This window comes from Equus quagga, chromosome 2 (genome assembly GCF_021613505.1).
Source record: "Equus quagga isolate Etosha38 chromosome 2, UCLA_HA_Equagga_1.0, whole genome shotgun sequence".
Lineage (NCBI taxonomy): Eukaryota > Metazoa > Chordata > Mammalia > Perissodactyla > Equidae > Equus > Equus quagga.
The window spans coordinates 121,802,821-121,826,471 of NC_060268.1; the positions used below are offsets into that span (position 1 = coordinate 121,802,821).

At 41.1% G+C, this 23,651-nt stretch overlaps 1 protein-coding gene across 2 annotated transcripts in view; it reads right to left on the bottom strand.

Moving 5' to 3' along the window:
• LRMDA (leucine rich melanocyte differentiation associated) overlaps nt 1-23,651 on the bottom strand; it is a 1,073,572-nt gene that overhangs the window by 465,449 nt on the left and 584,472 nt on the right. For both annotated transcript variants that reach the window (XM_046655483.1, XM_046655484.1), the window contains exons 3-4: nt 15,092-15,218; nt 4,087-4,226 (exon numbers count right to left, since the gene is read on the bottom strand). In XM_046655483.1, coding sequence (XP_046511439.1) covers nt 4,087-4,226; nt 15,092-15,218 — 267 coding nt within the window. The remainder of the gene's footprint in view (nt 1-4,086; nt 4,227-15,091; nt 15,219-23,651) is intronic.

A 23,651-nucleotide genomic window follows, 5' to 3' on the forward strand; every position in this document is an offset into this window, starting at 1 on the left:
GCAAGGAAAGGGAGTGACATGGAGGAGGGGAAATAATCAGCAGAAACCGAAGCATCTGTAAAGCCAGTTCCAATAACTCCCTAAACCTAGTCACTTCCCATTTCTGGTCCAGTGGTTGGCCACAACATGACCTAAAACTGGGCTGACCTCTCTGAAATCAACATCGCCATGGAAATGAAAGAACAGACATACTCGTTTTGATGTATGGCTGGGTGACATATTATAAATATTACATCACATAACCACAGAGGATGCCAATCAATAAGAAATTTTTTTAGACAGCACTAAATGAACCATGGGTTCTTACTTCTGAATACACTCCTTTAAGGCTCCTACTATTGCTTAAATGATTAATAGAAGACATATTGTCAGAAAATGTACTTAAAGTGAAAAACAGTAAACTGTAGAAATATCATTCATTTTTAAAGCAATTTTCTAGTGAAAATGTCACATAAATTTACATAGAGGCCCTACTATTCGGTTCTGGGTGGCACCTAGAAGGAAGGCACACCCCATGCTTTGTAAATAAAGGGCCAGGAAAATATTTTACCAGAAGAAAAAAAAAAGGCAGCTGCATTGCTTTGTAGAAACCCAAATGCCACAGGAACTCTGGGATTCAAAAGTATTATTGTGAAACTCTTAAAATTTCTCAGTGGCAAATGAAGCACAAACTCCAGGATGAACAAAGCAGACCTGCTTACAGACCATAGAACAGAACTGCATTATACACATATTTATCTCATCCAAAGGCAAGTATGAGAGTGCTTGTCAAACCAGAAATAAAAAATAAAAAAATAAAATGAATAAAAAATTTAGAATTGCCAGAGAGTAGGCCTACCATTCCACTCAACCATTAGATGCCATGCAGTGAACGTGTAACTGGATGGGCACACATTTAATGTTCTCTCCACTGTTCTTAGTTCCTGTTTCTCTCAGAGTGTGAGCATCTTGCCATTGTTGCGGGTAACTGCTGGATTTTCTAAGGTAATTCTAATTAGATGTGATTTCAGTTGTGTGTGGCCTCCAGAATCCAGTTCCTCATGGCAACTTTGCCATATATGCACTAGCAAACAACATTCCCAGTCCCATCCCTCAACACCTTCCAAGGGAACAGACCTAACATGGGGAGAACAGGCTTGGAGGGTATCCAGGCCAGCCCATGAGATGAATCATTCCTCTAGAACCAAGCCCTCCCCAGAGAACAAGACCTAACACCAACACTTGGAGTAAGTCTGAAGGATAGTCCCTGCTTGTTAACCGTGTTTGTTGACATCCAAATGAATCTGATTCCGAATAGGCAGTGGGCATCTGAGGTGCCCAAACGGCCTTGCATCCTTCTATAAGTACTCAGCTCCCCAGAGGGAAGGGTTATTTCAAGCCAGCTCCAGCAGCAAACAGTTACCAAGCCCCTATTCCATGGTCAGCGTTACTTTAGGTATTGATAAGACTTCAAAGGGCAAGAAGACACAGCCCTTACCAGCTGGAAGCCAGTCTCTGGATGTTGACATATATCAAGTAGTGACAGAAATATAGAAGGTGGAATATATAAAATGGGTGAGATGGTAAAGGAAGAACTGTAACTGGTTGGGAGCAGAATATTTCAGAATGCTGGAGCCAACAGGGATTTTAAATACTGCTTAGTCCAATAGTTCTCAATTGAGCGCCAGAATCACCTATTGACTATTTTTTTTTGCATTTGCCACTAAACGAATCAAAATGCCTTGGATATTCAAAAGTGTAGCCATGGTTGAGGGTCACTGATCTAGACTGTCCTCCTTATTTTAAAGGTCCCACTGGCAAAGTTGGATTCTACATCAGATCTTCTGATGTGGCCCCTTACACGATGGGTCTTTGTATTTTTGCTAATGTAATCAGTTAACAATAATAACAAAATAGTATTAGCTTTTCTTTTCCTTTTACAATCTTATAAGCCTTCTATTTTAGACCGAATAGAATAAGGTGGAAGTGGAGACTTTCCTCTCTCTACTTCTCTCATTCTAGAAAAAAATAGCAAAAAATGTGCGTACAGTTCAATTCACACATAGCTTTAGGAATAAACAAATGTGTGTGAATGTGTGCACATATACCCACACACATATATATACATACACATACAGAGACACACATATATGCACATGCACACACACATATACATAAATATATAATTTATTGGTCTAGTTTAAAGAAATAAACACAGGAATCTAAAAAAGAAGTCAGAAAATAAATGAGAATTTCCCAAACAATGCTTAGTTTACTAAAAATGTAGATTGAGAGAAATTTCTTGGACCTGCTTGACCCTTCCAAGACATGTCTTATAAACAAGTTGCTGCAAGAAGGTAAAATATGCTTTGTCAAATGCTTCAAAGTTGACAAGAGTGTTAAACAAGCAAATTAAGTTCTAAGTGATTAAGCAACTTAAAGGATTGATTTAGGAATTTGTTAACTATGCACCTGCTGGAAATTAACCATATTTCTCCTAATAGAACTCACATTCAAATCAACAGTATCGCCTTCCAAATGAAAATCTTCACGATGAAGAAAGACTTAACACATTTTTTTAAAAGCAGAGATACAGCTTTATTCTAAGATGGCTTAACAAGTCTAAGATCCTTACAAAATTAATCAAGAAACACGGAAAATGAAGTAAATGTACAAACTTCTTCCCAATAAATATAACTGAATTTCTATTGTAGCCTTACTTATATGTGTGTGTACATTTTTTAAATATATAGTGTTCAATAGCCTTCAGTATTGCTTACAGCTTTGCCTTTATAGAAAATGAATGCTTCCAACTACATTACTTCATGGGTCACCACAGAACAAGTGGTCTGAGTCCCAATAGAACAAGTTCCTCTCAAACCATTATCCTCTTTCCCCAATCTTTTCAAATTTATTTTCCAGTAGCCCTATCTGCCTTGTATTTCCTTCCTTCCTCTCTCCCTCTCTCCTTCCACATTGATTCAGTTGGGATGTTAATGAGAGCTTACATCATAATAGAGAGAGGCTACAGTCATGAAAAGATTATTAAAAACATTTACAAAACAACAATCAAGAATGAGAGCATATAGGGGCCGGCCTGGTGGTGTAGCAGTCAAGTTCACGCACTCCACTTTGGCACCCTGGGGTTCACAGGTTCAGATCCCGGATGCAGACCTAGCACTGCTTGTCAAGCCATGCTGTGGCAGAATCCCACATAAAATAGAGGAAGATTGGCACAGATGTTAGCTCAGAAACAATCTTCCTCAAGCAAAAAGAGGAAGTTTGGCAATAGATGTTAGCTTGAGGCCAATCTTCCTCCCCCCCCCCCCACCAAAAAAAAGAATGAGAGCATATAGAATTCAAAATGAAGAAAAAAAAAGAGTTTAGTAAAACGGTTAAGATCAAGAAGACTCTCCAAGAGAGGTGAACTTGGATCAGGTATTTCAAAGCAGCTGGTTTAAAGGTAGAGAGAAGAAAGAAAAGCATTTCTGCTTGAGCCCCTCAAAGCACATGTTGGTGGCCACTGAGATATACCTTTTTGGAACAAAGTTATGGGCCTTTTGAGACTTCTTCTTGGAATTGTATATAAGCTTCCTAAACTTTGGTGGGATGTGCTCTGTCTCCAAACAGTGACTCTGAGTCAGACCACAGGAAGATCTTACAACACAGATCACGGGTCAGCAAAATATAGCAGGTCAAAGCCAGCCTGCTGCCTGTTTTTGTAAACAAAGTTTTATTGGGACATAGCCATGCCAATTCACTTACAAATTGTTTAAAGTTACTTCTGCACCATAACAGAAGAGTTGGACAAGTTGTGACAGACACCACATGACCTTCAAAGTCAAAAATATTTATTATCCAGCCCTTTACAAAAAATTTGTCAATCCCTGACCTATACCACCCAACAACTTTTCACATTTCTTGGCTCCTGCGACCTCAATGAAGGGAACTAATGGCTATAGATCACCCAATGGTGAAAGGTTAACATTATCATGGAGTCCACCAATATTTACCAAACATCTACTATGCACCCCATAGGATAACATTATCCCCCCAAAGATGCTATTTTTCCCTTCTCCCACCATGCTCAAACTCCTAGATACTCACCTGTACCTCTTGTAGTCTTCCTCATCCTTTTCCAAGCTGCTCAGCTCATTGGGACATGCCACATTACCCAGCAGGCTGAGATACTCCAGAGCTGGTGTCACTTCTGCCAGGTGATCAAGCAGACACTCCAAGTCAGTAATGTGACAACAGTTAAGGATCTTGGTCCAGGAAAACAAAGGCTTAGTAAAGAGCCTAGACCGTTACTGACAAGCACAGCCTAGCAGCTGAGGAGTCCAGGCTGTTCCCATGAGATGACATGGGTGAGGGTTGAAATCAACTTAGCTGTGTGTCTGGCATGGCTAGTTTTTCACTCCTACTGCTGGGGACACAGCCCAGCTTTTCTCTGGACGCGAAAAGCTAAGTACAGATCACTTGAGAGAGAATGAATGAACTTCATTATTTTATCACACTTTTCTCTATAGTTCTGTTTTATTAAACATGATGAAGGGTAGATTCCATGTAGTAAAATATTTTGCAATATGCAAACTTTATTTTTCCCAGTATTGAAAGCAAGACATTATTTCCAAAGGCCTCATTAAAAATATGTTATTTCTCCTTAAGGGGGTAATTTACCATCAAAACATATGGGAATAGCATAGACTCAAACAGGGATTGGCATCCTCTTATGATCTGAGGGCCTGTGGCAGAGCTAAACATTGCTCAGTGGCCTCACTGGTAGCAATAAAACCTTGGATTGAGGGGGAAAGGAGAACAAAGCTAAGAGAAGACAGAGTAAATTAGGACAGGTTTAGTCAAGCCAGGTCAGTCAAAATGCTTTTCCTAGGAATCTGTTGTAAATCTAATATTCTATGAAGGAAAGAATGAAAGATAAAAGATCAAGGAGGGGCATGGTGGTGAGATTATTCTATGATTCATCTCCTCAGTGGGATCCACTGTCCAGTCAAGGCAAACACTGAGATCCCCAAAACAAACAAGGCAGGAGTCATAGGTCCAGGGAATCACAGATGTTGGGGGGGACTAGTCTGCACATCAACTCCTGGCTTGAGCCACATACACATGAGCCCTAGGAAAGGTGATAATTAGACAGGCCATGAATAGAGGCCAGGACTACCAGGGGCCAATGGATAAGAGGAGTTAGCCAACATCAGCGGACAGAATGGTGTCCTTGACAGGGAATGACAGCAGAGCATACAGGGGTTAAAGATATAAGGGTGAATGAAACATACAAGAGTCAAAGACTTGGGGTACAGTTTCTAGGAGTAAGGTCCACTTGGACCGAGGAGAGGAAGGTAAAGTCAAAGGAAGGGCTGCCTTTACTCTGCCAGGGTATCTAATCACGGGACATTAACCAGTGTTCTTGTATTTCATTTCAACTTGTCAGAGAAGAATGAACTCCAAATCCAACCAATGTCTGAATCCAGTCCCTAACATCTCTGCCAAGGGGTCACCACAAGGTAACTCACTCTATCTCCTACAACCATAAGAAAGAGGTTATTTTTCCCTCGGGGACTGAATCTTCAAATTCCTACCCACAGAACCAATTTAACTGCTTGGGGTCACAAAGAATAGGGGATTCTTCTCTTCCACATGATGGCCCTTCAGATAGTTGAAGATCATATGTCTTCCATAAATTGTCTATTCTCCAAACTAAGTTCCTTCAAGCATTCTTCAGACACATGCTCTGCCACCACCATATGCAAGAACAAAAGCTCTACTCTGGGGGGGGAGCAAGACAGAGACAATGAGAGGGAGAGCACAAGCAAAAAAGGGAGAAACTAGTCAAAGAGGATCTTAGCATCTACTTATCCACTGTGGGTTTCAATTTGCCAACATCATGCCCGTTTCCTAAACAAGCACAGACAGTGAACATTGAAGTTATCAATCCTAATAAATATTTAACAAATAAGAACTAGGAATGCCCACAAAGGACCACTGGAATGAGGATGATAGGAATGAGAGCATGTGGAGAAGACTACAGAGAAGGCCCCACCAGGGTAGTGAGGTTGGAAGTACCGTGGGTGAGTGGCTGGAGTCAAAACATTAATGCACTTCATCAATGAAGACAAAACATGCTTACTACTTTTTAAATTAAAGTTTAATCATCACACTCTCTCAGAAAAACATTTAAGAAACCAATTAAAATGAGAGTGAACAATTTCAGGGAAAACTTGGCTTTTCCAGCAGGTTCTGCCTTTGTATGCTTCACAGGCATTACTACATTGGGAAAAATGTAGTGGAAATATACATTAGAAAAAAAAATAGTCCTATCAGTACATTCTCTACCAGCGCTGCCTTTAGACCCCAGCAAAGGCAACTCAGGGAGCCCCATGTTTTGGAGGCCTTCCTCAAAAATCTTTAAGTCTCTGCCTGGTATCCAGGACTAGCCAGGGGCAAACAGTGTCATTCAGGTGGGGTACTGCATGCCTGGACTTGGACGTACTTAGACCTCAGTCCCAGCATCGGTTTCTCCCTTTCAGGGTTCTAGTCCACACATGGGACTCACAGTTACTCCAAGGAGAACTGGAACTCATGCCTGTCAGGTCGTCCTGAAGCCTCAATGACAGGCCCAAGTTCTAGTGGGGCAGCCAGGAGAGCTGATCACTCATGCTGGTCAGCACAGTATTTCTTTTATAGGATCCCAAGAGAGTGGGCTATCAAAATGGTGCTGACGTACTGATTTGGAGCGATTCGAATTATTTATGTAGACAGTGGCTCTGGAGAACCTAGGGGAAGCCCTTTCTACTATGGATGAAAAAGTCTAACTAAAACCTATTTCCCTCTTAGGGACAAACTCCTTAAACCTTCATCTAATTCTCATCTACTGTATGAAGGTGGGAATGTGAAGGAATGGAACTCAAACCTGGCATGATTTTCAAGTTGAGGAAACATCAGGCAACTGAGTTGGATTGAACTCCCAGTCATTTCTCAACCTTTAGCAACCACTGATGGGAAGCCAAGCATGCCATTGCCCAGGGAAGTAGGCTCAGTTTAATTTGAGTAAATCTTCACATGTAAATTTACCACAGAGCTAATAATGCTTGTGTGTGAGGGCTCCTTTCTTGGATAGGCCCATTCCAGGGCCCTGAGAAAGGCCCTAGTAATAGAGTCACATGGTCACATATTTTCGTAAAATTTGCAAAAGTAGGTTAAACTGCAATCAGTTAATATCACTGTGTTTCTCCACTAAGATTTTTTCCATGACATTTCCCCTGGAGTTGGGTGATGTTAGGAGTGGCCATGGGAATTCTGGGGACCTGGGTAAGAGGAACTTATGAAAGAGGAACATTTAATTAGGATTCAGTGGGATATACTTGTGTCGTATGCAGTCATTTCTGTGTCTGGTTATTACAACAGTACCAGAAGGAATGGTTTCCAGTAATATTCCTACCACCTGCCATGCTGACACAAACATATAGGGACCAACATAAAACTGATGATAAGTGGTTAAGGAGTTTATAAATTCAAAGAACATTTAAGATTAAGTTGTTGTGTGTTTACCCCCTACACACACACACAACCAACTTGAAATGTCCTGAAATCTTAATAGCTCATATATGAAAGAAATGTGTAAGAGTTTTACCAAAATTTAATAATTTTAATGTTGTTATCAATAATTTAGTGGTGAAATTACCAATAATGAATGGTGAAACAAAGAAACATTCCTAAACTATTAAAAATAAAAATCAATTTTCAATTGGATGGAATTATCTATTCTCTCTACATAAAATATTACAAAATTTAATTACATAAGAAATTATAGGGGAATTTGCAGAAAAAAATTGGGAAAAAGTTTTTATATAGGCATGTCTAATACAAAGATTGTTACTTTTCTAAATATTTTAATATGTGTGGTATTTGTCAACTCCAATTTTTAATTTGCTTTGATATATTTTTTATTCCAAATAAACATTCATCTTTATACCTAATTTTACAGTCATAATTATTTAGTCATTGCCTTTAAGACGGTCTCCTCAACTCATGTAAGTTTCAAAATCTGGATCTGCCCCTGAGCAGGAGGCCATGGAGACGTGGACCCATTTGAATGTCCTGATCATGGGAATTTCTTGCACAAAGGGTCTGCAAGCTTCAGAAACCTTCAGCCACCCTGTGCCAAGGAATCTAAGGAATTCTGGATTCCTTGGAATCCTTAGAGCCTGCCTCATTTAGGATATTTTGTGTGGCAGAAGCTATTCCACCTTCCTAAGCCTTTCAACTATCTGATAAATGGTCAATCGGGCTGAGCCAGGTGGTCTCCCCTAAATCGACACTAGTTATGAATCACTAGCACCTACTCCGTGGGTGCTCTGGACCAGAACATCATCATTATGTACCACCACCGGAGGATGAAACTCGAGAAGGAGTTTTAATTGGTTTCTTGGTCTCCTGGGCCAGCAAGGACGAGCACAGCCCTGTCTTGCCTGATTGCAAGCTCTGAGATAGAACTTGTCACATTCCTTCTTGTCAAGCTGCATAGAAAATTAACCAGAGGCAATCAGTGGAGAGAACGTGGTGTCTTTGGCTAACCAAGACCACTACATAGGAGACATTTTCAGGGATTCTCCTAAGGGTGTTTTTTTTTTTTCCCCTCCTTTTTTTAACATTTGAAGCTGTTTGGCACAGTTTCAACTCTCTCCAGTTGGATTCTCAGTATACACCTGGTTTCCCTCATCAAGTCTTCTCCAGAGTACTTGCTGTACAGATTCTTTTTCAGTGTTGTCTACAGAAAGTTGCCACCATGCAGCCCAGCTGTCATGGCTAGCCTTGCCAAGGGAGATTTTCTGCAGAGAGCCCAAGATCAAAGCAACATCTTGCCTTGAAAGTTTGGAGCATGAGGGAGGAGGAGAGTCTCCTGGTGTCATGCCCAGTTGCACAAGTCCAAGCTGTTTCCAAAGTGAGAATGGGCATGTACCCTCCTTCTGTGCTCAGCTCCAGGTTAAAGAGCAGCATCAATAACCATGGTGAGGATTTCAATCAGAGCTTATCCTAACATAGGATTTTTGAATGCTAACTAAACAGTCTACATGATATATTATCTTATTTTTATTTGCACATGCATGTCAAAATTATCATCACATACAGATAATTAAAAAAACTGGGATCAAAGGTCATAGAGTCAGTAAATGGCAAAGTCTATATTCTAGGGGAAATGTGACTCGTGATTTCCTAACACAAAAGGGGAATTCAAAATACTGAAAAATGAGGATTCTAACATGCTTTTGTAGGAGACCACAAAGTGCTGTCATCCAGCTATGCTCTGTACCTCAGTTACTGCTAATTTGGGCTTATTCATTCAAGGCATTGAGGCTTTGGCTAACAGTAAAATGTCCCACGAAGTTGTAAAGTCTTTGGGTGTTAACAAAGTGATTTCCCATATATGAATATATGTATGTACATGTGTGTATGTGTGTGTGTGTGTATATATACATATGTGCACACACACATATATATACATTATGACATTTTAAGTCTCAAAAATACTCTAAAATGTATATTACCCAGTTTTTAGATAAAGAAACTGAAGCATCTGACAAGGTGAAGGGACTTCCCTGAGATGACACTGTACATTGCTGTGGGAACCCTAGTCTAGCCTTCTGACAGCGCATTGGTCTCCTTACCACAGCCCAGCTGTATATTGTTAGCACTACAATTCATACTGTCTCTTCACACATGTGCTGAAGCAAACAGAGACAGAAAAAAAAGAAATGAAGTGTGATTAAAACAAAGTCAGCTTATCACCTGATTGTGCAGAGGTTAAATATCTCTATTTTCCTGACATCTCAGTTGTTCTCTTATTTGAGACTGGGTATTAAGACATGATATGGCTGAGACCATTACCAAGAACCCACTCCTATGGGGAAGAGCCAGGGATAGTGTGTATATGCTCACGGTGAATGAGAGAGAGAGAGAGAGAGAATATGAGTGTTGGGGAGAAGAGGTCAACTCCACGGCCAGTGCCTACAGAGCTCAGTCCAAATGAACCAAAGAAAGGAGAGAGAGCTAAGCTGTGAACCAAGAGATGAAGAGGTAGACCGGAAAGACCAGGCTTTTGGGTATACCAAGACAGCACACCAAAGCTGAGGGCTGAACAGAAGTGGGACAAAGGGATGGTAGAACAAAGATGGGAGGTCAAGCAGGAGGTATACAACCAGGAAGTGAGGCACTTGTGAATTGAGAAGAAATTTGCCAGATGCCGGGTTTGGGCTCTTGAATTCCTTTTGTGAGCTCCCTTTGCAGCTGAGAGCAGGGCCTGGGGGGAGATGGGGCTAGGCACAGGCAGCTGATTCCTCCCACATCTTATTTGCTCATCTTGTGCAGTGATTGCCTCCCTCCTTGGGTTTCAGAATCTGGGGCCAGGAATTCGCATACCTGGGTTCCAGACTGAGCCTCACCAGTGAAAATCAATGTGACTTCAAAAAGTTCATACTCTTCCAGTTTTTTCATAAAAATAATTATTCACCAATGGTACTCAATCACAGAATGATATGAGGGTAATATTAAATTATAAAAGTCAAAGAAGCACTCCAAATCTATACTCTGGCCTTGGTTATAATGTAGCCCAAGTAAGATCAGATAAGTTCACATAATTCTCTAAGATAATAATAATAACATCAATAATACTAACCCTTACATAGAACTTACTATGCTACTACAACTTAACATTTCTGAGATACTTAGAGGAACCCTCACAACAACCTATGGGATGCATACTATTATTGTCTCCATTTTTCAGAGGAAACCAAAGCATCAAGATGTTAAGTAACTTGTCCAAGGTCATGCAGAAAGTGGCAGAGAGGGGTACAAGCCCAGGAAGTCTGGCTTCAGAGCCTGTTCTTATCTGCTATGTGATAGTGCCTCTTGCCAAAGAATAAAAGAAAGCCCATAACCCAAGTTCCCAGGGTCCAGGAACATAGAACATTGTCTAGACATATGGAACTATGAGTGAAACCAAACTGGGAAACTCCAGATTTGCCAGGCAGATAAAATAGGCGTGGGGTAGGGGTGAACAACCATTCTAAATATGCAAAAGGCCAAAAGTTAAAAACAAAACAAACTTCACAGAAGAACTAAGGTAGAACCCCATTTGATAGCAAGCTTCCTAGTATGTTTAAAATAAGATTCAATTTATAAGAAAGAGTTAATACTTACCTTTTCAAAGGTTAATAGTTACTTGACTCTACATCTACCTTTAATCTGAAGGAGACAAGACACCAAGGTCTGTGTGTTAGATTGTTACAGGAATGAGTCATGCCTCTTTGTATTCCCACCTTGGATAGTCCCTTCTCACATTTGTTCTACATTTGGTAGGTGACTTGCTTTGGCCTTGGGACAGCAACACACATGATGCAAGTAGGGCTTGAAACTTACATGAACACTGGGACTTTGCTCTTAGAACACTCCTCCCATGGGGAGAGGCCTGTGCTAGCCTGATGAAGACAGGTAGTTCAGCCACCAGCCAGCACCAACCTCCAGTCATATGAGCAAGGCCATCACAGACCATCTAACCCCAGCCGAGCCTCCAGATAACTAGGGCTGCACGAGTGACCCAAGATAATAGTAGCAGTAAAACCATCCATCCAGCAGAGCCTAAACCAGAGAGCTGACACACAGAACTGTAAACAAATAAGATATTTGCAGTTTGAAGCCACTAACTTTTGGGGTGGATGATTATGCAGCAAAGCTAACTGATAGAGCCCAAGTCTAAGGCATTTCAAGGAATAACAATAGCAATATGGAACCTAGCAATTGTTGGAGAGCTGGAGTATTTTCACAAGTAGGTAGGAGAGCCAGTGGCTCAAAACATGGAGTTAGAAGGTATTGATTAAGAGGATGTCATGCAGTGTCACTGCTGCTTTTACCTGCCTTTCATTCTCTGACTTCTTGGTCAAGCACGTGGGGAAAGTAAACCGATCTTCATGATCACACCAGTAGAAAAGAGGAGAAACTGTATCCTAAGAAAGACAACGATAATCTTTTGTATCTACTGGTAATAAAGTATTCTGCAACAGCCAGTGATATAATCGGCCACCTTTATAGCTACATGTTGCCTTCTGCTTCAGTCTGTCCCAGGCCATTATCATTACTCCCTTAGCATTACTGCTACCGATTGGAGAAGGTGAGGCATAGGACAGGGAAAGGACTCAACCAAAGACAAAGACAATTCCTCAGCACTGTAGAGGCGAGAGGCCTGCTAATCTTTAGTGACAGCAACACTGAGAATAAAACCATCATCCAATCCAGCTTATTCCGTTAAAGATGAGAAACATCCTGTACAGCAAAGCAAACCATCAACAAAATGAAAAGGCAACCTACTGAACAGGAGAAAATAATTGCAAATCATATATCTGATAAGGGGCTAATATCTAAAATATATAAAGAACTCAAACAACTCAATAGCAAAAAAACCAAACTGATTAAAGAACGGGCAGAAGATCTGAATAGACATTTTTCCAAAGAAATATCAATGGCCAACAGGTACATAAAAAGATGCTCAATATCACTAATCATCAGGGAAAGGCAAATGAAAACCACAATAAGATATCACCTCATACCAGTTAGAATGGCTATCATCAAAAAGACAAGGAAAAATAAGTGTTGGGTGAAGATATGGAGAAAAGGGAACCCTTGTGCACTGTTGGTTAGAATATAAATCGGTGCAGCCACTGTGGAAAATAGTATGGAGGTTCCTCAAAAAATTAAAAATAGAACTACCACATGAACCAGCAATTCTGCTTCTAGGTATTTATTTAAAGAAAACAAAAACACTAACTCGACAAGACATATGCACCCCCATATTCACCACAGCATTATTTACAGTAGCCGAGATATGGAAATAATCTAAGTGTCCATTGATGGATGAATAAATAAATTGCAGTATATATATATATATACACATACACAATGGAATATCATTCAGCCATAAAAAAGAATAAAATCTTGCTGTTTGAAATAACATGGATGGACCTTGAGGGCATTATGCTAAGTAAAATAAGTCAGACAGAGAAAGACAAATATTGTATGTTTCTCTTATAGGAGGAATCTTAAACAAAAAATAAGCTCATAGATACAGAGAACAGATTGGTGGCTGCCAAGGGTGGTAGGTAGGGGGTGGGAAAATGGGTGAATTTTTATTTTTCAGTTTAAATAAACTGAATAAATAATAAGTAAAATCTAGAGTGGATTCCTGCACATTTTCAGCATATTCTGTGCTAGGTTATGAAAATGAATCCTCTAAAATGGGAGATAATAGTGCTTAGTAAATTCACATGATGCAGAATCTTACTTATTAGTCTAACTAATTAGACTAATCAGGTAATCTGTCAGTCATCAATATTTACTCAATGTCTCTTCAACTATCAGGGGTAATGGAGGAAAGCAATACTATAACCTACCTATACAAATCAGCACTTGATCAAAAAAAATAATCACCAACTAGTTCATCTGCAGACTGGGATTTCATGAAATGATGTTCTCTCACAGTTAGTGTGCCCTTCTTTTAACTGTTTTGTTCAGGCTGGTGCTGAAATGAGCTTGGATTTCTCAGCATGCATGAATTAACGTGACAGAGAAGTGGCCAGGAAGTGTGCTGAGTGAGAAGAGAAATTGAGTTTGGGATTAGCATTTGTACAGCACTTGCTATACAAAGTCCTTCTGGCTTGATCTGTGGGCTGCTCAGGAAGCCCTTCTCACTGCACCATTTCTTACACTACCTTCTTGACAGTATCCCAGGGCAGAGGCAGCTGGCTTTTCACCCATGTGGAAACCTGCTTTGCTCAGGTTATTACAGCCCTTTGATTCCAACATGCAAAAAAAGTCTTTTATACATTCCTTTCTGCCAGTTCTCCTGACAGGTGAAAGCTGGGATGTTACCAAAAAAAAAAAAAAAAAAAAAAAGAGAGAAACAGAAGCAGTTAAAGGATGATTTGTCCATGACCACACAGCTAAACATAACTAAGCTGACTCATGAACTTGGCTAAATCCATGTGACGTGGGACACAGGATATGAGCATTGGGACCCAAAGGAGAAAACATATGATCCAAATTCTAGCCTAATAATCCTTCTGTTCTTGATTGATTTGAGAATATTGTCCAACTCATCACCAAAGGCAGCCAAGGAAACCACAAGGCACACTGACTATAATAATTTTTCAAACAATGGCTAGGAAACTTGGTGGACCAAAGGATAGGAGAGGAAAAAATCCATCACCATTTCATCATGATAAAGACTGATATTTACTTGTAAGCCTGCTTCTACTTCTATTAAAGAGCCAATTAATAAAGGCCACAAGTAGCATATTTTACTGAGGAAAGATGTTATGGCTTGAAGTATAAACAGTGGCTAACAAATGATTTTGCAAATCATTCCTAAAGCTAACATATGCATATATGTTAAACTTAACATATGTATGTGGTGTTATTTCATACTCCAGGGAAAATGTCCTGATCCTTTTTCTACTTCTACCTTACCACGTGAACAAGTTATTAAGCCACTCCATTCACACTTATCTTCCACCTTAGCCCTTTCCTCGCTGTCCCCCAGCAGAACTGTTCCCCAAGTCTGCTGCAGAGCCTTCCAGAAACCTCCTGGAAGGCCGTTTGCTCAGTGACATTACTCCTTAGTTCCACCAGAGGTCGCCCTCCCACACAAGCCCAAGTCAACAGAACCCAGCTTTGCCTTCTCGGCGGCAGTGACATTATTTTCTTTCTCTATTTTTATCTATTAAAAAGATTTCTTCACAGCTATAACTTAGATCTCTACACTAAAATGGAGCAACAGGAAGATATAATGGTGCATTTCATTTATGAATGACCTATAATAAATTACTCTGAAGTGTCCCGAGTGCCAGAAGACAGAACGCTTTGTCTGCCCATGGACTGTATTTCACATACTTTAATTTAGCTGACACATAAAACTCATTTGACATTTCGCAGCTATTTGTGTGGGGCGGGGGAGGAGGGATGGTGCGGGGGAGTGGGGGTGGCATGCAGGAGGGGACTACTGTGGGGCTGGGCGGGGAGTGGGGGCAGTGGGCAGAACCAAGGATATTTGGTTCTTGTTGAGGGTTAAGGTATGGAGCCTGGGTAACCCTGGCAACACGAGGTCGTTCCCGAGCAGATTGTTGTCCAAGATGAGTTCCTCCAGGCTCTCGAACGCACTCAGTCCTTCCAGTGACCTGCAATGACAAAGGCAACAGAAAAAATGATCCTGCACTAAATCAGGGAGGCCATTATGAGCCGAAATAAATATTTTAACCTTCCCTTTCAGGACTGGGAATAGTTTGGGCTTGGTGCCTGTCAGCAAAGTGAATGACAAGAATTAGTAGCAGGAGCCGGGGCGGGGCGGCGGAGGAGAAGGGGCCGCTGGCACTCACCGCATCCTTCACGCATTGCCAACATGAAGGATGAGGGTCACTTAGTGAGTAGCCAGGATCCAAAACAAAGGGCTTCAGATACGGCCTGCAGGATAAATTTGTCAATGTCTTGTGCCTTCAGGCACCCAGCCTCAGCTGACCCTAACCTCCATTCCCAAGATAAATAACTCTGTCACAGTTCACCTTCATTCCCTGGACACAAATTTAAGTTGTCATCCATCATTTCTGCCCAGAAATATCATACCCCTCTTACAATAATAAATATAACTTCAAGTATCATTTCTTAGCAGTTCTCCTCTGTACAGTTGGAGGAAACTGCTGGGAAGGATTCCTTTCGCCCCGTTTGCTGCCTCTGACTTTCGTTTTCTCTGTGCTTTTTTTCTTTACTAATCACGTAATTTGCTTCTGCCCAGTGTCCCTGTGGCTGCCCCAAAAGGCAAGGCATCTGTGGAAGCACATGATCACTCCAGTTTGAAAAGGCTGTTTCTTTTTGTTTTTGTTTTTGTTTGCGAGCTGAGTAGAGAAGGGTTTGGGGGAATTTCTGCCTTGAAGTTACTGTTTTAATTTATGGAAAGTGGACTTCTCACTTTATTTTTGAAAGAAGTGTAGAGTGCAAGCGATGTAGATGTCGAGGGAGTAAATAAACAGGCATCAGAAAGAATTAAGCACCCGGCTCGGGGAAAACAAGTATCAGAAAGGGAAAAATAACCTTGTTTATACACTTAGCTGAAAGTTAACTCAATGTTATGGACTCAGGAGTGTTGGCGGGTGGCAGTAGTGAGGGACAGTTGAGCACATGTGCTTGCCCGGGCGCACACAGACGATAATTAAAGACAGCCGCCCGATGGAGGGACTTACACAGAAACACACACTCCCAGCTCGTTCACCTGCCAGACCCAAGAGCCATGCTGAGCTTGCACAGGCTGACAGCTGAGCTACGACGTCGACCAGAGGGTGGGCTCGCATGGGACCTCCTGGCTATTATATAAAATGTGACGAATCAGGGAGATGTTGTCTACACTATTTATACATTTACTGATAGCACTTCCATTATAGACCTGCCTGCTTGCATGTGCAATGCCTTACACATCTGGTGTGCATGTGAACTTTAGCGCCAGAGCTTTCTCGAGGCATCCATCTCTCCCTTGTGGGACCTCTGCCAAGAAGACTCCAAAATAGGGAGTCAATACTTGGAAGGTATAATATGCATTGAGAATAAGTAATTAAATACCCAGATGCCACTGGGCCCAGAGCTCTGTCAGCATGTCCCATTCCTGCCTGACCCTCCGGCTGGTCCAGCCAGGGCTCAGCACCCAGACCACAACTACTCCTACAGCCAACACTACCTGCTCCACAGCAGGAGGGCAATACGGCTTACATTTTATGTGAAGGGTGCATGGGGTCATCAGATTTAATTTCCTCCTCTTCCTTTATCTACTTCCTCATGTTTCAGGGAGGCAAAACACAACTTACATACACGTAGTCAGGAAAGTCTGGGATTCTGCCTCAGCTCTACCATTTACTTGCACTGTGAATTTGGACATATCAATAACCCATCTCTTGTTCTGTGTTGCATCTGGCTCATAGGATCTTATAGAGAATGAGTGAACAAGGACTAACAAGTTACCAGCACTTGTTAGCGCTGTTTTCTTTCTTTTCCTTCCTCCTTTCATTCATTGTTTTTTCTGGAAGCCCTGACCTGGGCGGGGACGGTGTTCAGGATGCAGGGGATGGGGAGATGAACAAATGTGCAAAGGTGTGCAGTAAGTCTAGCTTCTGCAGGGAAACTTCGACCTTGGCTGAAGTCCCTTCCTCCATGGGGTTTAATGAGTGATGATCCAAAAGAGCGTTTCAGGACTAGGCCCTGTTTACCAAAAGGGGAATTGAGGCCACCTCCCATCAGGGCACCTCATGGATGGCTAATAAGTCCTTTGTGCACAAACATCAGTTGGGCTCTGGTCAAGGGCAGCATCAAAATACACATTGTTCTCAAGTTATGTTATGCAAATATAATACTCTTATCATAGAATCAGCAGATGGTGGGCAACTGGCAAGCAGAAGAAAGCTCCCTTCCAAGAGTGCTTCACGGGAGGCATACGACAAAATGACACAGCATGAAGAGGGCTGAAGGCCGCAGAGACTGCCTTTCTCTCAGGATGGGCTCTGGGGCAAAGCTCCATACCTGAGTGAGCCTTCAGAGAGCAGTCGGGCAGCTCCGGCTCAAATTCTGTCACCTGTCTGGTTTTGAGATTCTTTTTGCCATGCAATGTTATTAGCTGCTCACTTAAAAAAAAACCCTGTTACAGGGCGGGGGGGGGGGGGGGGGGGGGGGCGGTTGCTAATTAATAAATCCCTGCCTTCATGTCATCAGTGTGGTGTGCATTTTGTGATTTAATCAGCTAAATTCAGAGCTGAGGGCCTGCGACAGGAGGCTGAGAGCACAGTGAAGAGTAAAACTGGAGACAACAGGATTTCTGTGGCTTGGCTGGCATGTGGAGGCCAATAAACACACACCTAGAAGATGGTTTTATCCTTTACTTTTTAACAATTTTACTTTTGTTGTTGTTGTTGTCACTGCTGTTCCCCTGGAAGGAGTAGGAAAAGAAATAATTTGCATCAATCCTTGAGTTCATACTCCCATATACGAGATTCCTGTAAATTGATAGGTTGTGTTAAATAAAATGACAAGGCAAAAAAGGCTTTCAGGATCCACACAGATCTATGCTGTTTAATGGGACAGCTACAGATCTACAAGGAAAAGATGACGGAACTGTAATTTCTCTGCTATAACCTTGTGTGTGGACAGCAAAATGGACCCAAGAGCCTTGGTGGAGGGGATGACTGTCACTCCAGGGTTACTCACCAGCTTGCTTGGCAGTGGTTGCAGATGTCTGAGGGGCAGGCTGGAAGGTGAGGCAGGCATGTCAGCCGTGGTCAGGGGCTGGAGGGGGAGGGTAAGGCTTCACCTGCTACCTCGGCACAGTCAGCTGGAGAGAAGTCTTCCTAGCCCAGTCAAGAGCCACCCAGGGCAGGCACAGAGACTGAGTGTGAGGTCCTATCTGTGGCAGGTGGTTTTGCTCTGGAAACCTAATCAGCACCTCTGAAGCATGTGCAGGCCGCCTGCCTCCCGCTCCACCAGCAGGAAAGCTGCCCATTATCTCACCCACAGGTACCATCTCAGTTACCTCATTCGCAGGGCTCTGCTGGGCTCCCTGAGGAGCCATGGCTGCTGCCTGAAGAGTCCCAGTGCCTTTTCCAAAGTCACATCAAAATGACAAAACATCACAATGCATTCGGCTCCAGTGGATTCAAACAGAGAGAACTTTTAAGTTTCCACTGTAATTAACCCTATCCTCGTTAAGATAATTATGATCAAGCTTCCTGTCACAGCTAATATCCCAGCATCATTGCCCATGGCTCACACTCTGCCCTCATTAGCTTATAAAAACAGTGACACTAACAGGTGCTGCCCTTTCCAAGCGAGGCCAGTGAGCTCTTACGGAGAGGCCTCAGGCAGGGCAGCAGGCCCCCAAAGGGGCTGTCCTTTGAACTCCAATCCCTTCTGGGTGTGCGCACACTCAGCGGCCTTCATCCTTTACCTAAAAGTTAGCCACTTGTCAGAATGGGCAAGGAGAAGGACCAGGACCAGAGTTTGACTGGTAGGTTTGAGGCAGAGAAACTAGCCCTTTCTACCCCTTACAGCAGCAAAAATCCAGCCAGAAACATCGCCAGAGGACACTTCCAGCTCCCCTGGTTCAAGAACCACTGATCTTATTCCTGGAGTATAGGCTGTGGTAAAAATTACCTCTTTCTTCGTCTCCTAGCCAGAACCAGGGATGATACTTTTCTGCCTGGTATGAGGTGGAGGGACAGGGAGACAGTTAACCACACACCCTAAGAATGAAAGGTGACTCTCTGTGGAACCATAGTTGGCCTCAAATCCAGAACCAAAGATAGAGATGTTCTCAAACCAATTAAGAAAATAAGATCACCACTAAGATCTTTACCTACTCCCTCCACTATATCTACCTAAATACACATATTTCTAAGTGACAAAAGGAGGAAGCCATGAAAATTCCAGAGAACCTAACCCATATGTCTAATGTCTACCACACTGGCTAGTCCTGCAAAGCAGCAAGGGTCAGCTGTTGCCTACTCTGTTATGGTCTTTCTGGATGATTTTGGTCTGTCCAGCCCCCCAAAAAAGAGATTTCAATGTAAGCTCCATACCCCTGGAGACTTGTCAAATGCACAGTGATGGCTCAGTACCTCTTTGCCAACTGACTACTGCTCAGCCATGAGCCTGTGAGTGGCTGAGAGAAAAGCTGCCAACAGAATCCCAAGGGCAGTTCAAAGAGCAGACCTTGGGGTGGCTGGCCAGCGGCTAGGAGGGCAATCCCTAAGTTCACACTCTTTCAGAGGCCAGAATGCCTCTCCCTCCTTGCCTTGGGGCCAAATGTCTGAGAACATTCAGCGAGTCTGTACCCCTCCACCTGTACTGGTAACTATACTACCCAGATACTTCCTTATCAGTTGGTAAATAATTGCAGCTCTGATTACCCCAAGTGCCCCTCCCTGTTACCCTGGCTACTCCCTGGAGCCCTCAACCTTTCCACAACCCAGCAACTAAGTGTTTAATGCCCCCGACAGCACAGGCCTTCCAAGGACCCTGGTTCCAGCCAGGATCTTTCTGATTGGTCACTGCAGTTGTTAAATAATTTAAACATCACCTTTGAGAACAGGAGTACTAACTTGTACCTCTCTTACTCCCCCCACCATGCCAAATGCATTGCCTGGCACCCAGCAGGTCCTTGGGAAATGTCTGCAAACTGACCGACAACAGAGGCCATGACCAAAGCTACAACGACAGGACAGGTAACACAGAGCCATATGAGGGGAATGAAGGAAGAAAGAAGAGAACATAGGAGTTGATAGGACTGCTCATGTCCCAGAAAATGGCCCAGGGACAGCACAGACATTTTCAGAAAGGCTGTTCATCTGACCTCATGAGAGGTATTCTTTCTTTCTGCCATAAAATCCTTTTTATAGCCTCTTTAAATGGTTATATATATATCTATATAGAGAGAGTGATATATATAATATGCTATAGATAGTAATATGTAGTAATGTACTACACAGACACATATATTATATATAGTAATAAATAATAAATAAATATATTACTATAATAGTATATTATATATACTATTATTATATAGTATTTAGTATATAGTATTATATATACTATATAGTACTATGTACTAAGTTGGCTTAATATTTTCTACATATTTTTCTGTCATTCAGGTTACATAGGGATATATGTACAAGTAATAATAAAAATCAACTAGTCTATATGGTAAGTATATCCATAGGGGGTGAAAGTGTCTTTAAAAAATAGATGACTGTGGAAAAGGCTCTGGGTTACATAAGGCAGTGCATCCTGACACCATGTTTCAGTATATCACAGGGAATTTGTCAGTCACTCTCAAAGCCCTATTGAGCCCCCAGTCATGATGGATGATCCCTGAACTGCAGAGCATAAAATTCAACACAAGAGATCTGAATCCAAAACCAGTCACTAGGTGTTTATTAACTCTAAGTGGGATCAAGTCTGAAGCCATCATGCACTATACCTAATGATACTAAGAAAACTGTTAAACATGATCCCTAAAGAATTATGGAGAATAAGGAGCTAGAAGCCCAGAAAAGGGTACTTGCAGTTCCAATTATTTGAAAAGGGAAGTAAGATTCTCCAAACTTTAGATTTATAAGTTTATAAACTTATGAGTGTGAAATTCTGGTCAGATTATACCTCTGAGGAAGTGGTATTTACTTGCCTTAGTACAATGTAAATCACATATCTGATCACATTACCCTTTTTACTTTTGCTTCTAGGAAGCTCAGAGTTAAATTGTGACCCAACTATAAAAAGGTAACACTCCATCGTCTCTATATCTGCTTTCTAACTCCACTGTCAAAGCTTATGATTTTTAATAGCCTTGATATTTTATCTATATATTAGTTTTTCATTTTATGAATTCTAATAAGCTAGTTCAAATATTTTGTGGAATAAGGTAGGATACATACAAATTTAATATAGATTCTCAAACAGGCAGTTTCTGTGCATTAAGGATAAGTTCTGTGAGACCAGCTATTAAGGTGGATAGTTGACTAGGAATAAAGATATATATTGTATCCAGACTTCAATATAGCTTTGAAAAGATCTCTAATGATAACTTTCTGACAGGAAAGCAAAAAGGGGCTAGAAAATGACTTTAGGCAGAATCATAACTAGTTAAAATATACTAATTAATGGCTCAGCCTGCTTGACAGGAAGGTTCTGGGGACTTTGGTTCTTTTTTGTTTTCGCTACTGACTTGGTTAAGGCCATGTTAATCACATTTATGGAGGCCAGGACCCTGGAGAGATCATCAAGAGGATACAGTAGGATCCAAAATGATCCTGTTGGAATCAACCCATTGTTTCAGCCCAAAACAAGATGAAATTTCACAATGTCTAATGTAAAGACCTAAACGTAGATTTAAAGTTCAACTACCAAAAAAATACATTTAAAGAAAAAATTAAAAGGCAAATGAAAATTGTGGAAAATATTTGCAATCTCTTGAACAGTCTAAAGGTTTAACATCTTTAATATGAAAAGAGCTTTTGAAAACCATTAAGGAAAAGCTGAAAGCCTTAAGAGAAAAATGATCAAAAGATATGGACAGAAAATACACAAGGAATGCAAATAGCCAACAATAGAAACGCGGGATAAAATTTCAGCTTCATTTGGAATCTAAAATACTCAAATTAAACAAGACATTTTCACTTAACTAGAAAATATACTGTTTCCTTAAATCTTAACATAGTCCTGTCAAAAGTTCAAGGTAACAGACTAACAGAACACTAATGGGAGAGTGAAATTGTTATAACCTTTCTGGACGGCAGTCTACATTGAAAGCCTTAACAGTGATCACTTTTTATCCAGTAATCAAGAATTTATTTAGTAAATATCAAAGAAGTGTGATTGGGTTAAGTATGTTGACTACAGGATTATTTATAGTAACAATGTAAATAAGCCTAAATGCCCAATGACAGAGGAATGATTAAATAAAGCTCAATATATCTATATAATGAAATACCATGTAGCAATTAAAAATGATAGTATAGACAGATATCTACTAATCCAGTAAAATTGTCATGCTATCTATTTAAGCACCTAAAATTAAGTTATAAAACATATAGTATATACAAAGATCTCATGCATGGAAATTAAAAGTCTTCTATGTGCTCTGTTCCATTCTCCACACAAGTTTTAATTTGTACTGTGTTTTCCATGTTAATGGTTAAGAGTCATTAAAGTAGTCTTTGTTATTTGTTTCTAGTTTATATACTGCTGTTAATATACAATGTGTACATAGGTACTTTATGACAATTCTCTACATACATAAACACACAAATATACTTCAATATATATCTACATATCTATCGGTCTATGCATCAATCAACAGATATATCCCAGATATATACCACTAGCCCCTAAGTAGTGGGTTTATAGGGTTTTTTCTCTTCTCTTTTACAGTTTTCATTGGTTACTAGATTTTCTATCATGAATAAGTGTTTTATAATCAGGACAAACTGCAGTAAATATTACTTTCAAATAAGACAACACGAGACAGGGGTGCCTTGGATGAAGAACAGCGTGTGTAAAGTGGGCTTAGAATGAATCGCCAGAGTGTGGCTGCCACCACAAAAGCTAATCTGATCCTAGTCCACTCTACCGGCCCAAAAGTAACTCTACCTGGAGCTTTGTTTCAATTCTGGATGCCAGACTCAAAGGGAGGGATGTGCAATGAGAAGAAACAGGTGGTGAATGATGTAAGAAAAGGCAGTGGAGACCGTCAAGATTATTTAACCAGGAGCAGAGGAGCCTTCATTGTTTCAAAGTACTAAGTCTATGACATTCCAAAAGGCAGGATCAGAAACAAATAGGAGAAAATCACATATGTTTGGAGGAGAGGTCCTGAGTCAATGTTTGAAAACTTATAAAACTAGAGAGCTGTTCATCAAAGGATGAGCTGCCTCACCAGTCACTATAGGTATTTGACCAGAGACTAGAATCATGGAGAATATGTAGAGGAAATTTCTGCATGGAATAGAAGATTAGATTTGGTGATGTCTAATATTCTATCCAGATACTGTGCTTACTTGACTGGAGCTCCTTCCTCTATAACC